Consider the following 21081-nt stretch of genomic DNA (forward strand, 5'->3'; position numbering starts at 1 on the left):
TTGGGTCATTGTGTGTTCATTTTCATTTGTTTCCAGGAAGTTTTTTATTTCTTTCTTGATCTCGTTGGTAAACCATTTATTGTTTAATAACATGCTACTTAGCCCCCATGTGTTTGAATGTTTTGTGGCGTCTTTACTGTAATTGATTTCTAATTTCATTCCACTGTGATCTGAGAAGATGCTTTATATGATTTCAATCATCTTGAACTTGTAGAGACTTGTTTTGTGTCCTAACATGTGGTCTATCTTTGTTAATGATCCATGTGCACTTGAGAAGAAGGTATATTCTTCAGTTTGGGGGTGAAATGTTCTATAAATGTAAATTAAATCCATCTGATCCAGTGTATCATTTAGAGTCACTATTTCTTGTTATGCTTTTGTCTGGAAGATCTATCCAGTGAAGTCAGTGGGGTGTTAAAGTCCCTACTCTGATTGTATTGTTGTTGATCTCTCTGTTATAGGCCTCTAGAAAAAATTTTTTTTATACATTTAGGTCCTCCTAGATTGGGTGCATATATGTTTACCAGGGTTATATCCTCTTGTTGGATCAATCCCTTTAGTATTATGTAGTGCCCTTTGTTATCCCTTGTGATGGCCTTCATGCTGAAGTCTATTTTGTCAGATATGAGTATTGCTACTCCAGCTTTTTTCTTTCCCATTTGCATGGAAAAAAATTTTCCATCCCTTCACTCTCATCCAGTGTGTGTCTTTTGTTCTGAGGTGGGTCTCTTGTAGATAGCATACAGTTGGGTCATGTTTTTGTATCCGTTCAGCTACCCTATGCCTTTTTATTGGAGCATTTAATCCATTTACATTCAGGGTTATTATTAATAGGTACTTACTTATTGCCATTTTAATTCTGTATGGCTAGGATTCTCTCTCTTTCTTCTCATCACAGCAGTCCCTTTAGCATTTCTTGTAATGCTGGCTTCCCCAGGTTAGGGAAGTTTTCTGCCATTACTTCTTCAAACATGTTCTCTATCCCTCCTCCTTTTCTGCTTCTTCTGGCACACCTGCTATTCAAATATTGTTATGTTTCATGTTGTCCCATAGCTCCCTTACGCTGTCCTCCTGTTTTTTTCTTTTTGGTTCTCTGATTGATTTTTTTCAACCCTGTCTTCTGATTCACTGATTTGATCCTCAGCTTCACCTAATTTGCTGTGTATTCCTCAAATGTGTTCTTTATCTGTGCGATGGCATTCTTTATTTCTGTTTTCATAGTTACTATATCTTTTCTCATGCTGTTGAGCATCTTTACTTTATTCTGAACTCTGTGTCAGAAACATTTCTTATCTCCATTTCATTTATCTCTTCTTCTGGAGAATTCTCTTGTTCTTTCATTTGTGGGTTGTTTCTTTGTCTTCTCATTTTGGCTGCCTGTTTGGGTCTGTGACTATGTATTAGGTAGATCTGCTATGCCTCTCAATCTCTAGTGCAGGACAGTGTCAAACGCTGTTTCTGACTAATTAGGTTAGGCAAAGACTCAAAGCCTCCAGAGGATGCCTCTGTCTATAGACTGATAGGATTCCATCTTGATTCCCTTAGGCAATCATCCTGGTGGGGCAATTGCTTCTGCCTGGAGTCTAACTATTATTCTCAGTCTCTTAATTGGCCTCAGAAACGTCCCATCGTGGGGTAAGGTGTTTTCCAAAAGGGTGGGTCAATTGTCTTCCCCCCAGGCAAGGTCACCTGTATAACAAATGACTGTGTGAGAAAGATGACCTCCACAGCATGAGGAATGACTTAGCACAGGAAACCAGGGTGTCTGTCTTCTGAGCTCTGACCCCAGAGCGCCTGATCCTGGCTTTCTGCTCACACAGCTCCAGTTCACTCTGCCCTCCCTCTGCAGGAGCACAAGGTGGGTGGCTCCACAGGGAATTTTGTACTTTGGCCCTTTAAGAGGGTGCCTGAGTTTCCAGCTGTCTCTCTCTAGCAGACAGCAACCCCGCTGCTTTACACAGCCAGATGTTATGTGGGCACTCTTCTCAGTTCTGATGCTCTCTACTGGGGGACCCAGCTTGGGGATTAGACCCCAGAGTTCTCAGTGGCAACCCTCCACCGCTGAGGTATCTTTCTGGAACTTCAGTTGCTGTCTGTGGGAGCTCGGCCAGTCTTTTCGTGCCTCCGTCCCTCCTACCAATCTCTATGCAGTCTCCACTTTGGTCCTCGGTTATTAGGGTTCTCTCCAGTGAGTCTCTGTTGGTTATTCTGGAAATTTTTCTTTATTTTAGTTGTAACTCCAGTTTGGTCCTGGGAGCGTGTCCGTGCAGCATCCACTTACTCCGACACTATTTTTAAATCTGTCTAATCCCACTGCTATTTTGTGACATTCTTCTTGATGGACTTAGATGGGGATGAACTTTTGAACCAAGAACATCACCATCAACCTTCCTGCACCAGGTGGAGCCTTTCCTGCACTTTGTCTGAAGTTTGAAGTGTCAGGCTCCCACTGCCTGAGTCCACACAGACACTGGACACCACCCTTCTCCAAAAAAGAGAGCAGTGAGCTCTAAGAAGAGTCCATGCCAAAATGTTTTTGCAAAATATTAAAAACTGAGGTTGTCAGCACCACACACTGTAGGGACGGACGTCCATTTCACAGGGTGACGCCCATGGCTCTGAAGCTGAATTCAGAGGCAGGAACAGGCCGGCCGCCTGGCGGAGCTGTGCTGGAACCCAGCCTTGCCTCAGCTGCTGCATGGACCAGTCAACAGGTTCACATTTCTTCACACAACTTAGATGTGAAAATACCCATCAAATGAGGATGGAAAGCGTCAAACTTCATCACTGTGACTTCTCTTAGTCACACACACCGACGGTTGTCCTGAGGGGCGGGCACTGCGCAGAGTGTCAGGGGTGGTAATGAAAGAGCATGTGGCACTTCCTGCCTTTTTTTAAAAAAAAATATTTTTATTGATTTCAGAGAGGAAGGGAGAGGAAAAGAGAGATAGAAACATCAATGATGAAAGAGAATCATTGATCGACTGCCTCCTGCACACTCCACACTGGGGATCAAGCCCGCAGCCCAGGCATGTGCCCTGACCAGGAATCGAACCATGACCTACTGGATCATAGGTCAATGGTCAACCACTGAGCCATGCCAGTTAGGCTCATCCTGCTTTTAAGAGGCTTGTGAGATGAATGAGAAGACAAGCCCTTTAGATCGAACAATCAGGGCCAAAAAAAGGAAAGTTCTTTAGAACCAGGGTGCAGAGTGTAATAGACAGTTCACGAGGCCCTAAGGGCTGCTGCCCTCACTCCTCAGAGGCAAGGCCCAGGCTCCTGGCCCCAGTCTGTTTCCCTGCTCCAGAGGAGTGGCCACGGATCTCATAGCAAGTCTGTGCATGAGGCAATAACCAGACACACGGTCAGGTGCTCCTGCTGTTGGGGAGCCTGAAGGAGCCACGTGTGAAAAAGACAGAAGTGGACTTGCCTGGGGCTGCTGAGTCAGGAGTGACCACAGCGGCTACAAGGACCAGGGCACATACCAGTCATGACGTAGGAGACAGAGGGATACTTCCTGTGCTTCTTCCATTACAATAAGACCCTACTACTTAAGATGACCCTTAGAGTCCACACATATGATGCATATAATGAATTTTTATAAGAGACCAAGAAGGGATGCAATACCCAAATATGGCACTTTCTCTAGAATACATAAAGCACTCATGAAGTGGGGAGAGACATCCCTGAGGCAGGCCACAGCTATGGCTCAGGTTCTCATGTGTAGCTTCCACTGTGTGTATATTTGAAAAAGATGGAAAGGGACAGGTACTGGAAACAGAGGTTACAGAAGTCAAAAGTGTTCCCTAGGTAGCATCCGTCCCAAGGAAAGAAGCATGGAAAGGAGTGAGGATGATGCTAAAATGGCCTCTGTAGTCACCGGAACCAGAGAGCCTGCTCTTGATGGGAAGCAGCCAGGGGAAGGCTCCCTTCTCCAGGGACCAGTGGGCTGGATGGTCTTTCAGTGTGTGCTGGGGTCTGATGAAGAAACGCCCTCCTCCCACCTTCTTGCCAGTGCTGCCTCACACTCTGCAGGCACCTGCATGTCTGACCAATTACAGCTTCATTCGTGAGTATCTGTTTCTGAAACCCTTCTCCCCTAAATACACTAAATGCTTTCTCGTACACAAAGCGTTAATAGAAAATACACCTTAAACTTGACTGGACTTTTTCTTATTAATGTATCAGTTATACCACATTCAACATGACTTGGAAGAAAAGTTATATTTTACCACCCCTCCCCCAAATTACAGTAAGAGTCAGAGAGAGGAGAGAAAGAGAAGCTATGACAGGGAGACAAGCTGGGATTCCCGGAACTAAATAGGGTAGGGGAGGTTACCGAGTAGGAGAGTCAAAGGGATGAGCCGGGCGAGGTCTGCAGGCCCACGGGGGACGCAGGAGAGGCGGGGACACAAGCACCCTCTCCCTCGGGAGCAAGTCTGTGCTGGAAGACACTCAGCTCTACTGTAAGGGATCGGGCAGGATGGGGGTGAGGGGTGGGCGTCTGGAAAGTGGTTCATTAAATATAACAATTTACACTAAACCATGGACTGTTGCCTCAAGAAGCATCACTTCTTTCATTTTCATTTCAGCAAGAACAAAAGAACAACCCAGGATTTAAGAACCAAATTCCTTTCCTATGACATAGTCTATGGTCATCAGAATAAAATTAACTCCTTGCCCCACTCGGAAAACAAACCAAGAAAGAGAAAAAGGATGTAGTCTCTGACTATTATCTAATGAAGTTCACCAAGATGTAATAATCAGTCATCAGGAAATGAATCCAAACAATGAGAGTCCTAATAGTTTCCCGAATGTGAGAAAGACTGTTTCTACTAGAACATGAAGGTTATGGGGGATCAACAATTCTCCAACAGCACTTTACACTAATGGGCACTAGCTCTCACACATGCAGACGTGTAAACTAATGGGAAGTAGCTCTCACACAGGCAGACGTGTAAACTAATGGGAAGTAGCTCTCACACGGGCAGACGTGTAAACTAATGGGAAGTAGCTCTCACACATGCAGACGTGTAAACTAATGGGAAGTAGCTTTCACACGGGCAGACGTGTAAACTAATGGGAAGTAGCTCTCACACGGGCAGACGTGTAAACTAATGGGAAGTAGCTTTCACACGGGCAGACGTGTAAACTAATGGGAAGTAGCTTTCACACGGGCAGACGTGTAAACTAATGGGAAGTAGCTCTGACACAGGCAGACGTGTAAACTAATGGGAAGTAGCTCTCACACGTGCAGACGTGTAAACTAATGGGAAGTAGCTCTCACACGGGCAGACGTGTAAACTAATGGGAAGTAACTCTCACACGGGCAGACGTGTAAACTAATGGGAAGTAGCTCTCACACGTGCAGACGTGTAAACTAGTGGGAAGTAGCTTTCACACAGGCAGACGTGTAAACTAATGGGAAGTAGCTCTCACACGGGCAGACGTGTAAACTAATGGGAAGTAGCTCTCACATGTGCAGACGTGTAAACTAATGGGAAGTAGCTCTCACACTGGCAGACGTGTAAACTAATGGGAAGTAGCTCTGACACAGGCAGACGTGTCAAGCAAATACTGAAGAAGAACTCCATCCCCTTCCTCCATAAGAACAGTCCCTGAACAAACAGGAGTGTTTTCTCCCTAACAAGTACGTGTTCTCTTCCCTAGGAACCCACTACTCACCCGACTTCAGCCTGTGGCTGCACACCTGCTATTCCTAACAGATACTTTCCTGTTTTGATGAAATGGCAAAGTTTTCCTGAACCTAAGTGTTCAAACATCCCTCTGGAGTAACTTCTGTCGCATTTACTTTAATGCGTTCATCCTCACATCCCTCGAGTGTCTTCTTCACGGTGCTGGACCCGTGTTTAAGTTCCCTCTTACTCCCCTTTGAACAGAACTGTGTGGGCCCTGAAGCAGGTGCCTGGGCTCACCAGCCAGCAGTTGCTGAGTGCGTCTGGAAACCCACTCTCGACTGCCCCCTGCTGCTGAAGCGACTGTGGCTGCTGCTGCGGCAGAAACACAACCCTGGGTCCCGAGGCCAAAAACACATGAAAAGCTTGATTTCCCTCATCTTCAAGGGTCAAGTCTCTGCTCCTAAAGTCCCGGGCGCCTGGGTATTGACACCTGAGGAAGAGAACGGGCTTCCTGGGAAGCTCAGTGGTGACAGCAGCAGACACTGTACTGTGGACTCCACTGCTGGAACATGCTTATTTAGATCCACACCCCTCCACATTCTTAAAGTAATAAAAAATAAAAATAAAAACCTAGGATACAAACCAGCAATTCTAGCTCATTCATTTGTTCCTGGTTTAACAGAGAGCACAGAAATATTCATACGGCAACTCCATGAAGAATATGTTTTCGTTTTGTAGTAAAAATGGAATAAACTGTGATGTGTTTTTCCATTCGCTTTAACATGTAACATTCAGAAGTGCTCGTATAAACACTGACTTTTACTTAACCTGACTAGTATCTGACACGTCTTTCACCAACAGGAGTAAACATTTGCTGAAGGAGAGAGAGGAACAGAACCTCAGGACCCAGAACCAAACACCCCAGGACCACTGCTCTACCCCGCCCACAGCCACTGCACTGCCCAGCCCACGGCCACTGCACTACCCCGCCCACAGCCACTGCACTACCCCCCCCCCCACGGCCACTGTTCTACCCCACCCACGGCCCCTGCACTACCCCGCCCACGGTCCCTGCACTACTCTGCCTATGGCCACTGCACTAACCAGCCCACAGCCACTGCACTAACCAGCCCACAGCCACTGCACTAACTAGCCCACATCCACTGCACTACCCAGCCCATGGTCATCCGAAACCCACTTGTGCGACTTCAATTTCTCATTAACCGCTGGGAACCCCATTACAAGCCTAAACAGAAACCTATATGTTTTTACCTCCCCTTTGGTTTTAAACAAACAGTATGGCTAAGGGATGACAACAACATCAGTGAGGAGTTTATGTTGCCTAAAGACACAGTCCCTGTCTGGCACCAACCCCACGCTCACCCTAACGGCGGCAATGGGCCCGGCAGGTGCTGCAGCACTGCGCCAGCTCCATGCGCTCCCACGGCTCCCTTCACAGCCTTGTCCCCCAGGGCTCAGCCCGACACCCTGTACAGAGCAGGTGCTCAAAAACGTGTCCTTTAACCTTCCAAATGCACTTACCCTTCGAAATGACACGACATAAAACGTGTCTCCCCGCCTGTGGATGGCGTCAAAGAAGTCTTGGTAGCTTCGGGGGGAAGCGTAGTACACCTGGAGCTCCCTCCCCGAGGGCCTGCTGAGAGAGGAGGCGGTGTTCTTATACCACAGACTGTCACAGCGTCTCAGAAGCATCCATTCTAAGCCTGCGTCTGCCTATGGGAATCTCAACCAAAATATGAGCAGCCTTTCGGCAGTTTTCTAGACGTTTGAAAGCCCAAGGTCGGAGAGTTGTAAGATTCAATTCACTGAGGCTGACTCGCTTCTGAGTCGAGACTCAGATAGTCACGTGTGCTGGGAAGCATGTGGAGGTCACAGGAGCATTAGCCAGCAGCTTTCTGCGCCAGTGTGCGTGCCACTGGATCTCTGTGAACAATGCGTCTGAGGACAGCAGTGCTCCCCACTGTCAGCTTAGGACTCGAGAACAAGCCGGCCTGGCTGTGCCTGCCTGCCCTCCTCTTCCAGGGGTGTCCTTGGGGAGGCCCAGCTCTGAGCAACCCTGGTTTCCTCGCCAACAAAAGGACTGCAATTGGGTGGAGGCTGAGATGCGTGCGTGAAGCACCCAGGCCTGCTCGGCGGCACTGCTCAGCTCCGCTCTGCTCTGCCACCTCGCTGCTGAGCCAGGACAGAGCACCTCGGCCCAAGATCCACTCAGACCACAGTGACATGGCTCTCAGCTCTCAGCAATAAGGGTCTTTCACTGTTTAGCACAATAAGCCAACACACATAGGTTAAAGGAGAGTTGAAGAAATAATGCTTATTTTTCTCAAGAAAAAAACGAGCTTACATGTTTTTTTCTACATTCTTCTTTTGTGTTTTCAACGAATTTATTTTCTTTCAATTAATTTTTGTTAACTTAGGAGGAGAAAAGAGTGGCCTAAAAGGAAATTAATTATAAGTGAGTCGTAAGAACTTCCTTTGAAATAATTCCATCTGCTCACTAGGCCATTTCTGACTATAGTGTCTTGAATATACAGTCAATTATTACTCATGACATTTATGTTCTGTGGACACTGACTCAGCAAACAGTGAACCACCCCCCTAAGGGACAGCAGGGTCAGCAAGCCCCTGGCTGCAGCGCTGTCATCGACTGATCAACGTGTCACCTGGTTTTCTGTGTTCTGTTCAGATACCTTCTGACCATGTACTGTTTGCTCACTAACTCTGACCTCGGGTGGCTCTGGTCTGACTGAAGCTCCCCCAACAAGCCCTTTCTCCCGGGTCACCGATCCACCCTCCGGCGCCGGGAACATCAGCACTCCGCATGCACTTGGGCCATTTTAAACAGTGAAATTGCCAACCAAAAGCACAGGGATGTGGGGACCATGGCACTGACACCTGGGAAGGACACCTGCCCCAGGAAGCAGGGCGCTGCCCTGGTGACCTCACCTGGGAACAGCTACGCACATTTGCAAACGACCATGAAAGCAATTTGCGTCACAAGGACATCTTAGCAAGCAGGTGGGTTCACAGATACAGAATCCATGACCAGGTGCGGCCACACTCTCTCACCTGATGCTGGTGGTCTCTGTGTACTGGACAGCCACGAGCTGAGAGCCGGAGCTCTGTCCCAGAGCGCCCTGGAAGAAACAAAGGACTCAATGTAATGAAATCATATGAAGACCTTCCGATACTGACTCATTCTACATTCACGTTTAATGAACTCTCATTAAAGCATTCATATAGTTTTTTTCATGACTAGTCTGACATATGGAGTTTATATGACTCAGCGCCAACACAGAAATCAGAACTCCTGTGGTCACATTCTGGACTGAGGGATGCGTCTTATGGAGGTTATGACATTTAAGACACTTCCCATAAAGTTTTTTTTTAAATAGCCCAAAAGCTTAGTCCAAGCATCACAAGTTTTATGACCAGGTCATATAAGTATTATTGAAAATATAACAATTTATGTTTGCTAAAATAATTATTTTCCCAATGAAAAGTTCCTGAAGTATAAAAGATCCTTAATAAAGCTAGATCCTACTTGTTTACTGAGTTAAACGCAAAAACCTTCATGCCTAAATACAACTATGGATGAAGCCATCATTAAGGAGAGCTCCCCAAAATAAGCAAGACTTGTCCCTAGACTCAGACATGACCAGGCTGTAAAAAACTGACTCACACAGACATTAGGCAAATAGAAACTGGACAAGCCATTTAGCTATCAAAGACTTAACACCAATTAACATAGAAACCTCTGAAAAACTGGTACAGTTTTGACATTAGTAGTTATAGGGATTGGACAAAAGATCAAAATCAGCAAAAATGTGAGTTAAACAGTACCATGGAAATGAGATTTTACATAAAGCTTTCAGTTTTGTTGTAGATTTGTCCACTTTTCCATCTAGTCCTGTCATAGTTTTGCTTTACGTATGTTGAAGCTTTGTTATTAGGAGCCTATGTATTTAGAACTCTGTCTTCTTCATTAAGCGTACTCTCATCACTATGAAATTTCCATTGTCACCTCTTGTAATATTCTCTGTCTGGAAGTCTACTTTGTCTGATTAATGTAGCCACAGCAGCTTTCTAATACTTAATGTTTGCAGAGTATCACACTTTTTCACCCATTAATTTTTCATCTATGTGTGCTTATATATAAAATGAGAGGACCGCTGCATGAAATTCGTGCACTGGGGGGAGGGAGGGTCCCTCAGCCCAGCCCGCGCCCTCTCGCAGTCCAGGACCCCTTGGGGAATGTTCGACTGCCGGCTTAGGCCCCGGGGGGGAGGGGGGAGGATCAGGCCTAAGCTGGCAGTTGGACATCCCTCTCACAATCTGCGATCCCTCACTCCTTACCACCCACTTGCTCACTCCTTACCGCTCGGCTCACTGCTCCTTAGCGCTGCTGTGGAGGCGGGAGAGGCTCCCACCACTGCTGCTGCGCTCACCAGCCGTGAGCCAGGCTTCTGGCTGAGCAGCTGCTCCCCCTGTGGAAGCACACTGACCACCAGGGGGCAGCTCCTGCGTTGAGCATCTTCCCCTGGTGGTCAGTGCGCATCATAGCGACTGGTCGTTCCGGTTGTTCTGCCGTAATGGTGGCTTAGGCTTTTAATATATAGACTAGAGGCCCAGTGCACGAAATTCGTGCACACGTAGAGTCCCTAGGCCTAGCCAGTGATAAGGGCCTATCAGGTTCCCCGCCTGCCTGCCTCCGTGCCTCCTCCTTCCCTCACTCCCTCAGCAACTTGCCACCGCTGCTGGTCACCTGCCATGTTCTGTGCCACCCCCTGGTGGTCTGCACACATCATAACGAGCAATCAAACTCCCGGTCTCCCAAACTCCCAAGGGGACACTTTGCATATTAGCCTTTTATATATATAGACTAGAGGCCCGGTGCACAAAAATTTGTGCACTCGGGTGGGTCCCTCAGCCCGGCCTGTGCCCTCTCGCAGTCTGGAGCCCCTCGGGGGGCCCCTTCCCCTGGCTGCTGGCACCAGTTTTCCTCCGGCACCCGGAACCCAGGCCTTCGCTCTTTGCTGGGAGGGGCTAGCGAGGCAGGCAAGGGGCTTAGCTCTTCGCTCACTGTGCAGGCCCCGGGGGCGAGGCCAAGGCCGGCGCGGTGGGCAAAGGGCTTAGCGCACTTTTTTTGTTGCCGAGGAGAGCATGGGGTCCGTTTATTGGGGGGTCAGTCAAAGGGGGGGCTGGCTAGGGTGGGATAGGGCAGCAGCTTGTCTGGCCCCCGAGAAACCCAACTTGAGTCCAGGGCCTTGTCCGCTTCGAAGCCAAAGTCTTCCTCCACCTTTATCTGCACAGGGGCCAGCTCCGGAGTCAGTGGGACTCCCGCCCGGCGCCCTTCCCATGGCGCTCACCACCTCTTCCACCCGCTGGGCCCCTTGCCAGGGGCTGGGCTGCTGGCTTCTGCGGGCGCTGGCGTCCTCCTGGGCGGGGACAGCCCCTTTCTCCGGAGGCTCATTCTCAGTGTTGCCTGGGGTGGGGGCATCTGTGCCCTGGCTGCCCCCGTCCTCCAGTAAGATGGTGAACTGGCAGGCCCAGTAGTCATCGCCGTAGGAGTCCAGCACCTTCATGAGGAACCTCCGCTCCTGCTGGAGTCTCGTGTTATCCTCTGTATCTGATGGAGCCTGTTCAGGACCCACTCGTTCACCTGCTCGATCTCCCTGCAGCGCCGACCCAGCGCCTGGTACTTCCTGTGATTGAGTTCCCGTTGGCGCCGCCGTTGCCGGCCTCGGGCTGCCTCCTCCTCTTCCTCTCGCTCCCGGAGGCTGGAGCTGCCCAGACCCCCAGACACGAACTCCACTTCGGTCTCAAGCTCGCTCTCCAGGATGTGACCACTGAACAGCAGAGGCAGCGCCAGCTCTGAGCCGGGAGGTGCTGAGAACTCCTCAAAGCCCATGGCTGCCATGATCTCCTCTCTCTGCTCCAGCTCTATTTCTCCCTGGCTCCCGGCGCAGAATTTCCAACCTTGCAAACCTCTAGGTTAAAGTGGCTCACAAAATGACACGCCCCATCTGATTCCACAGCCAGGCACCCGGGCCCCAGCCGCTAAGCCTCCTGGGAGTTGTAGTTCTCTATTTCCGGCTCGCCTCCCTCGCCCCACCCCGAGTCCCGGCTGAAAGGCCCTGCTTGCTGGTCTAACGCCGCTGCCAGGCATCTGAGTCGCCTCCGTCTTTATTCCTGTCCCAACACCATGCCGTCTGACCACGGAGACTCTCCACTTGGGAGGCCTGGTCCTCTCCGCGGACTCTCCACAGGCCCCAGGGGTGTGGCGGAGGGCGGCTCGGTGGGCTTCCCTCTTTGCTCTTCGCTCGCTTCGCTCTTGCTGCTCCTGCGTCTACATATGCAAATTAACCGCCATCTTTTTTGGCGGTTAATTTGCATATCGCCCTGATTAGCCTATGGGAAGCGTAGCGAAGGTACGGTCAATTACCCTTCTTGTCTTTTATTAGATAGGATATTATTTCTTGCAAACAGCATATAGTTGGGTCTTACCTTTTAAAAAACCTAGTTTGACAATCTCTCCCTTTAAACTGATGGGTTTATTTACCCTATTACATTTTATTGCAAATGTGGCTGGGCTTAAGTCTACTATCGTGGTATGTATTTTCTATTTGCTCTTTATTTGTTTGTTCTTTCCTGCTTTCTTTTGGTCAAAATACATTTTTTTAGTATTCCATTTATATTTCCTGTACTGGTTTTATAGTTTTACTTCTTCGTGTTAGTTTTTACAGGTTGCTCTTGAGACTATACTTTGATCTTTAAGTTACCATAGCCAACCCTGAAGTATTATTTGAACATATAAAAACTTTGTAAGAGTATATTGTATTGCCAAAACCGGTTTGGCTCAGTGGATAGAGCGTCGGCCTGCGGACTGAAGGGTCCCGGGTTCGATTCCAGTCAAGGGCATGTACCTGGGTTGCGGGCACATCCCCAGTGGGAGATGTGCAGGAGGCAGCTGATCGATGTTTCTCTCTCATCGATGTTTCTCACTCTCTATCTCTCTCCCTTCCTCTCTGTAAAAAATCAATAAAATATATTTAAAAAAAAAAAAAAAAGAGTATATTGTATTTACTACCTCTATACCTTTCTGTTCTTATCGTCGTATATTTTACTCCTACATAACCTGTAAACCCCACCAAAAAAACTGTTCTGAGTTTTGCTTAAAAAAAAACACAAGTCTCCAAAAGACATTTATATACACACAAACACAAAATAAAGATACTTAAAGGGGGCATTTATGTTCACCAAACATTCACCAATCCTGGTGCTCCTCCTCGTGCATCAGGGTTCTACCTGAGACCATTTAGTCCAAACATCCTCCTTTAGTATTTCTTATCATGCAGATCTTCTAGAGCAGGGGTCCTCAAACTTTTTAAACAGGGGGCCAGTTCACTGTCCCTCAGACCGTTGGAGGGCCGGACTATAGTTTAAAAAAAAACTATGAACAAATTCCTATGCACACTGCACATATCTTATTTTGAAGTAAAAAAACAAAACGGGAACAACCACAATATTTGTATTTGCATGTGGCCTGCAGGCCGTAGTTTTAGGACCCCTGTTCTAGAGAGAAAGTATAATAGTTTCGTCCATCTGGAAATATCTTTATTTTGCTTTCATTTTGAAAAATATTTTCACTGATTTGACCGTCTAACTTTTCTAAAAACGTAGTCTAGGAAGAGGTAGAATTATAAAGTGACACAAGCCAAATCATGTATATAATGCTTAGAAATGAAAGAAACTTCAAAGAAATGTCAACTCGTCAATATACAAAATATCTTAGTGTCCATCTAGCATCCGAGAGGGGAAATGTGAGGGGAAAGGCTGAGAGGAGAGAGGAACTAGGCAATGCAGCTGCAGGCTCAGCGCTGAGGGCGAGTCAAGGAAGGCTGTGAGCTCAGGTGTGGACAGCAGCCTGACCGAGGACCCTTCTCCCTCCTCTGAGTGGGCCTTGTCCCCTCAGCTAACACTGGTCCTCCCTACCCCACCCATCTTCCCTTTCCCTGTGAGAGCTTCGTGTCCCACATTTCTGACCTCTATCCACACTCACACAGACAGACATGCACCCAAGATGCAGAGAAAGGGACAGGAGTAAACTACAAATCTCCCTCAAATGTTCCAAGGTGCCCTAACCGGTTTGGCTCAATGGATAGAGCATCGGCCTGTGGAATCAAGGGTCCCAGGTTCGATTCCGGTCAAGGGCATGTACCTTGGTTGCAGGCACATCCCTAGTGGGGAGTGTGCAGGAGGTAGCTGATCGATGTTTCTCTCTCATCGACGTTTCTAACTCTAGTCTATCCCTCCCCCTTCCTCTCTGTAAAAAAATCAATAAAATATATATTTTTTTAAAAAATGTTCCAAGGCTGCGAAATTACACAAAATTATCTTCATTGCATTAAAATTCCTTCCAAATTATGGAACATCAACCACCCTTTACACAGTAAATTCTATTTATTCTTCTAATAAACAGAATACAATCACAAGAAATTATATCAAAAAATACAGCAAAGCAACTCATTCAGGCCAAGGATTTTAATCTGGATTCACGAAGCCCATGCATCAGCTGTGGAATTCTCCACTCCTGCCACCCTTCGCTCTTCCCTGCACAGCAAGGACACACGCCCCAAAATGATGTTGCTGAACATTTAGCCCCCAGGGTTCTGGATTCTATTTTGGTCCTGCCCACAAGCTGTGCTCGATGCACCAGATCTGGAAGCGCAAGGAGACAGAGCACTTCTCCTCTAGCCACGGTGGCCAACGTGCAGCTGTGGGAGCATGAGTTCCCGCAGGACTGTCTGCTGCACGCCATGCCATGAGCAGCTGTGGGACACTGCACTGCCTGTGACATTGGCAATGATGCCAGTAGCCTCCAGAAGTCCTCGCAACCAATAAAGTTGCCATGCTATGTGAACAAAGGGTATTGGGGAGGCCAGAGAGGGACACACTGGACAATCCTAGACACTAAGGATGTTGGAACCTGAGCTCCTCTAGACCTGGCCTCCTCAGTCACTGCTCTGAGGACACCATGGGGATGTACATCAGACTGTATGAGGGTGAGAAACCAATTCTTATTCCATTAGGCTACTGAGAATTTGAGGCCAGATGTTACAATTGCCAGCGTTAATTACCTTGCCAATACCTCACTCAAGTGGAATCTCTCTAGAGCAGTGGTCGGCAAACTGCAGCTCACAAGCCACATGCGGCTCTTTGGCCCCTTGAGTGTGGCTCTTCCACAAAATACCACGTGCAGGCGCGCATGTACAGTGCGATTGAAACTTTGTGGCCCATGTGCAGAAGTCGGTATTCCGTTTCCTTGTTATGGGGTGGGGCCACAACATTAGTAACAAAGAAACAATTTCTGGAGCATGAGGCCCAGAAATCATGATTTTAAAAAGATTCCCAGGTGATTCTAATGTGCAGCCAAGGTTGAGAACCACTGCTCTAGAGACACCTTCTCTAAACACCCACTCTAAAACAGCCACCAGATCCCAATTCACTCTCCCCTCTAGCCTGCGGCTTCTTTTGAGAGCACATCTCACCCTGAGGTCACTGAAATATTTGTCTGCTTGTTGATTATTTTTCTCTCCCACCAGAATGTAAGTGTCACGAAGGCAGGGACTGTATTACACTCACTGCTGCAGCCCCAGCGTCTGGGAAAGCACCTGCCCTGTTGCCACCACCACAGGAAATGTTTGCCGGGCGCTGTGATGAACAGCTGAGGATGATGGAGTGACAATGAACAACACCAACTACACGGGTCCTAAAGAAGTTCAGGGACACCTCCATGGGGAGGGCCTACCCTTCCAAGCTGCCCTGTGCTTCAACACCCTCTTTTTTAAAAGCTCTAAGAAAAAAGAGACACAGTATTATCTGTTATTCCGTTCGTGCCCAAATATTTGGTATGGATGTCTTGAAAGCAAGTTTGGGGTTGAGAGCAAGAAAGGCAGCAGGCCGCACAGGAAATCTGAGGGCATGCAGCCTGACCCAGTGCTGGCAACCCTGCGGAAGGGGCAGCTAAGGGTCAGGCTTCCAGACCTTCCAGGGACAGAGCATCCCGCTGGGGGAAGCCTCCCCACAGACACCAGCCCCGTGGGAGCACACGCTGAAACCCACCTGAAGAACGCGTGTTTTCTCCTGAGTGTTCATCATTCTTCTCGACTTGGTCCTCTCCACCTCGTGTCTGTGAACCCACCCTCGAAGTTCATGGTTTAACCTGTAAAACAGCTTCATTAATTTCGTACATTACACAGAAGTAAATGTCTCACCCCTGTTTAGAAATAAGTTTAACCACATTCCATAGATTCCAAAGTATGCCAAGTGCCTGAGGATTCAACATTGCTTTTTGAATTGAAAAAGCTAAGATACTTGAAGTTCAGTTGTTTTTAATAAGACATGAATTGCTATATGCTAACCTCCTCAGTCATGAGATCAAAATTCAAAGAAAACCATAGCCAAATACCTCCCACACAGAAACGGAGGATGAAAGTGTTTCCTGTTCCTGGGCCACTATAGGTGCAGTGGAGGCAGGTGCAGTGGAGACAGATGGTGCAGTGGAGACAGGCACACTGGAGACAGACAGGCACAGGGGAGACAGACAGTGCAATGGAGACAGACAGGCACAGTGGAGACAGACAGTGCAATGGAGACAGACAGGCACAGTGGAGACAGACAGGCACAGTGGAGACAGACAGGAACAATGGAGACAGACAGGCACAGTGGAGACAGACAGGCGCAGTGGAGACAGGCGCAGTGGAGACAGACAGGCGCAGTAGAGACAGACAGGCACAGTGGAGACAGACAGGCGGAGTGGAGACAGACAGGCGCAGTGGAGACAGGCGCAGTGGAAACAGATAGGCGCTGTGGAGACAGACAGGCGCAGTGGAGACAGACAGGCGCAGTGGAGACAGGCGCAGTGAAAACAGATAGGTGCTGTGGAGACAGACAGGCGCAGTGGAGACAGGTGCAGTGGAGACAGGCGCAGTGAAGACAGACAGGCACAGTGGAGACAGACAGGCGCAGTGGAGACAGACAGGCACAGTAGAGACAGGCGCAGTGGAAACAGATAGGTGCTGTGAAGACAGACAGGCGCAGCGGAGACAGACAGGAACAATGGAGACAGACAGGTGCAGTGGAGACAGGCGCAGTGGAGACAGACAGGCGCAGTAGAGACAGACAGGCACAGTGGAGACAGACAGGCGCAGTGGAGACAGGCACAGTGGAGACAGACAGGCACAGTGGAGACAGACAGGCGCAGTGGAGACAGGCGCAGTGGAGACAGACAGGCGCAGTGGAAACAGGTGCTGTGGAGACAGACAGGCGCAGCGGAGACAGACAGGCGCAGCGGAGACAGACAGGCGCAGCGGAGACAGACAGGCGCAGCGGAGACAGGCAGGCACAGCGGAGACAGACAGGCACAGTGGAGACAGACAGGCGCTGTGGAGACAGACAGGCACAGTGGAGACAGACAGGTGCTGTGGAGACAGACAGGCGCTGTGGAGAAGGCACAGCTCCCAGCAGTAGCAGTGCGTCGCAGCCTTTGAAACCCATCCTCTTGTGAGAAGGAAAAGAATGAGCTCAAATGCTTGGGGAAAAAGGTACTATAATCCCAGGTTTCCAATTTTCCACCCAGCAATGTACGGAGCCTGGTTCTGCTGGAACTGCACTCTGTTGTCCTTCCTCAGGAGCAGCTGAGAAGCAGTGTGACCACGTCTACTTAACTACGGTGGGTCACTACTAGTCACATAAAAACGTTCGCAGTTTCTGAAGTTCAAGGGTAGGATCCAAAATCACAGAGAAAAAATAAGGGAGAAGCAGGTAAGTGCTCGATGGGGAAGTGTCTACAGAGTCACGTGTATTCCATTAATCATCTTCCTCATGAGGAAAAGGGCCCTTCTGCTGGGCGGTCACCGCCTGCCAGGCTACCACTCACCTGGATTTCTATATTAACATCACCCTGGTTTCCAAAGGAGAAGTCTCAAGTCTGCACTCCCGATACCACCACATGGAATGAGCATACCACCCTGATCCGTTGGTGGGGAAACCAGACACCTGAAATGCCTGTGGTTACCTGACGAGCAACTGAGAGATTCTCCCAGCTACTCGATCTGAACCGATCCTTTCCTGGGTCCTGAAGCAAACACAGGCCCACTGACCTGAGGGATTCTGTGGTGTTGATGAGCGGCTGGCACGGAGGGGGCGGGAGGTACAGCACTGGCTCCTCACTCAGCACCATCAGGGCTTTGTCGTTGGAGACAGAATGGTCGTAGCTGAAACAAACAAGCACACACGTGTCTCCTTGCACCCTAAACTCCCAAGAACTTTGCGATAAGAAAACTATCACTAATATTAACTTTTTATGAAAACAAGAACCTAACAGACAGAACATACTATAAGATAGAAGCAAATGTAACAGAAAAGGAGAGAAGTATAAACCACACAGCACTAATGTCATTTTGTAAGCTGTTTATCCAGACACCATTTATTGAGCAATTACTATGTGCCAGAGCTAGGGATACAGTAATAACACGTGGCTCATGTGTGCACTGAGCTCGAGGCGCACACAGTGCTGCTGGAACAGAGGTGATGGGGAAACTGGGGGAAGTCCCTGCTGACTGACAGGAAGGACAGCATCATGTACCAGGACTAAAGTTCTGTGGTCACTCATAACCTGTGACAACAAAACTGAACAGTCTCCCTAATACAGTGTGTGGTGGGGAAGGGGAGACACACATACTTGTGTTCAGGAGAAAACTGAAAGCACCGAGAAGCTGAGCATAAAATCTAGAACCTGAATCACTGACAAACACAAGGGTGACGTTAACTGGTTATTCCATTAGCTTAAAAAGCAGACTTCCTTGAGTGTCACCCTGACCTTCACCTTATGAATTCGTACCTGGGGTGTGCTGGAAGCAGAGCCCAAGGTGAAGAGAGAACCAGAACTGGGGCCATCACTACGAGTCATGCTCCTCAGTTTGCTCTTTAAACCGTCCTCACTAAGAATCTTAGATCTGTCTGGAGTTTCTCTACATATGATACTCTGGATTTAGAAAATTAGATACACTAAAACCAAGAAAGGAAAAATATTAACACAAAACTGGACATGGCTAGATTCATATTTTTAATTAATTCATCCAACAAATATTTACTAAATACCAGCTCTGTGCCAGGTACTGTGCTGGGTGCTAGGATCCAACTGGAAACATGAGAAATGGGGTCTCAAGCCTCAAGACCTCGATGTGGAAGATGCAAGAAAACAAACATGCAAGCGCTGGGTGGACGAGGCGGTGGGAGGAGACCCTTGGCAGCATCTCCTCTAGAGAACATGGTCCAGGAGGGAGAGGAAGCACCGCAGGGGGTTCAGAGCAGCCGGTGGGAAGAGGGCGAGTTTAAGGATGCAAAGGAGGCCACTCGCCCATCAACAGCTGAGCAAGTGAGGGAGGCACATATGATAAGGAATTACTCACCTAAGGAAAAGCCACAAAAGGGATTTATTTCCATTTATGTCGACTCCTCACCACTGTGTCAAAGTGGATTTGACGGAGACAAGGGGGGTGGGAGACCGTCAGAAGAGAACTGCGGTGAGCCAGGCGGGGGCTGAGGACAGATACTGAGGGTGGCAGAGAAGATGAAGGCAGGTGCCCAGTCAAGGTAACTTTTGGAAACTACCAACAGCACTTGCGGAAAGGGAGGAAGCAGGGTTTCTGCTGCAGGAAGTGGCTGGGGGCAGAGTGCGGAGAGGACCGAGATCTGAGATCTCCACAGTGCGTGTGTCCACCCTGCGAGGTTAACCCTTTGAGTGCCGGCAGCGCTATCGGCAATTTTTTTTTCTACTAGTATTTTATAATACAATCAGCAAACAATATATGTCAAAGATGAAGACAAATGTAGTAAAGGTTTCCTTAAGTTTTGAATATGTAACTTCATTTACTTGCAATTCATAATTTTTTTCCTAAACTGCTGTAAAATCGGCAAAAATGCCTTGGCAATTTTAGCATAGTTCCTAGGATATTGGTTGGCACTCAAAGGGTTAAAACAGAGACGTCGTAGAAACTGCTGCCCACAAGGGTGCGGAGACTCAGAAATATGGAGGGAAACCAATCTGAGAGTCCTGGACTGTGCTCGGTCGTGGACAGGCACCCGGGCGAAAAGGAAACAGAAGAGTTCACAGCCCCGCACCACGGAGCCTGGACAGAGGCGGTGCCACGAGAAGACTGGAACTGGAACACGCAGCAGAGCACACGTCTCAGGGAAGGAGGGCCACAGCCGAGTGCAGTGGGAAGACCCAGACAAGTTTCCATGGACTTTGGCAACGCTGGCCCGCTGGCCCCCTGGACAGAAAAAACTTGGCTGAGTGGAAAAGTAACTTAAGGCAGCCTTCCCTGCAACATGACTCACGGCCTTTCTTCCGCCTGCCGGTGGTTGTCTGGAATAAAACAGTCGTCTACACAGGTAGTGACTGCGCTCACAAAGGCGGTCAGCCTGAATTCAGCTGTAGAGGGAGAAGAAAAAGTCTGCCTTGGACTTGGTAAATTCCCAACGCCAGCAGAAGCTGTCCGCCACACTCACAACCAGAACAAAGACCCGTCACATGTGCATTATTTCAGAAACCAGGTCTGCACACTGACAGAAGTACAAATGCTGCCGTCCATCAGAAGAGTCCAAAACAGCTTTGGAAAATACATTTCTGATTTATAATTGTATTTCCATGTGATAAACTCTAGTAATGACTTCTGCACATCTGTGCTGACTGGCTTTGTTCTATCGGCCAAAATATTCTTTGGAAAACAAAGAAAAATCCAATAGAAGAAATACCAGGAAAGAGTCTGGGTGGAGCTGAAGGGGAGGAAAAGAGACACTCAGCCAGCGTCCATCTGGAGACAATTAGGGCCACACAACCCTGAAGTGGCCTGAGCTCCAGGCGGCTGGTGAACCACTCGATGATAAAAATCTCAGTACATAAAGCTCCAGAGTCCAGGGCGTTGCAAACAGAATTCCTCGAGTCAGGGAAGGTCCTGGCTAATGCCTTCTCTGGGGGGACAGTCCTGACTAGAACCCAATGTCCTGGCATAATTATTACTAGCACTACCTTTCATTCTAAAAAGTGTCCCAATTTGGGTGACAAACCCTATGGTCACCTTATTCTATACCACACATTTCTTTTTTTCTAACCTTGATCAAGGAAGGAGAATATTTTTTTCCCATTGATTTTTAGAGAGAATGGAAGGAAGGGAAGATAGGGGAGAAGAGGGGGGAGAGAGAGAGAGAGAGAGAGAGAGAGAGAGAGACACTGATGTGACAGAGACACATCGATTGGTTGCCTCCCACATGTGCCCCATCAGGGGGAAGGGATGGGACCTGCAACACAGGTATGTACCCTTGACCAGGAATTGAATCCAAGACCTCCTGG

The 21081-nt window shown here is 48.4% G+C and overlaps 1 protein-coding gene across 2 annotated transcripts in view; it reads right to left on the minus strand.

The window, feature by feature from the left end:
• Positions 1–21081, minus strand: part of ATF6 (activating transcription factor 6) — a 138111-nt gene that overhangs the window by 49503 nt on the left and 67527 nt on the right. The window contains exons 12-15 of one of the 2 annotated variants that reach the window (XM_070397162.1): positions 17828–17941; positions 15789–15888; positions 8733–8800; positions 7185–7296 (exon numbers count right to left, since the gene is read on the minus strand). In XM_070397162.1, the coding sequence (XP_070253263.1) occupies positions 7185–7296; positions 8733–8800; positions 15789–15888; positions 17828–17941 (394 nt within the window). Of the gene's footprint in view, positions 1–7184; positions 7300–8732; positions 8801–15788; positions 15889–17827; positions 17942–21081 lie in introns of both variants that reach the window. The other variant, XM_070397161.1, reaches the window with a different exon arrangement.

This window comes from Myotis yumanensis, unplaced genomic scaffold (assembly GCF_028538775.1).
Source record: "Myotis yumanensis isolate MYYU_CA2020_CCGP unplaced genomic scaffold, mMyoYum1.0.hap1 SCAF_17, whole genome shotgun sequence".
NCBI classification, from domain to species: Eukaryota; Metazoa; Chordata; class Mammalia; order Chiroptera; family Vespertilionidae; genus Myotis; species Myotis yumanensis.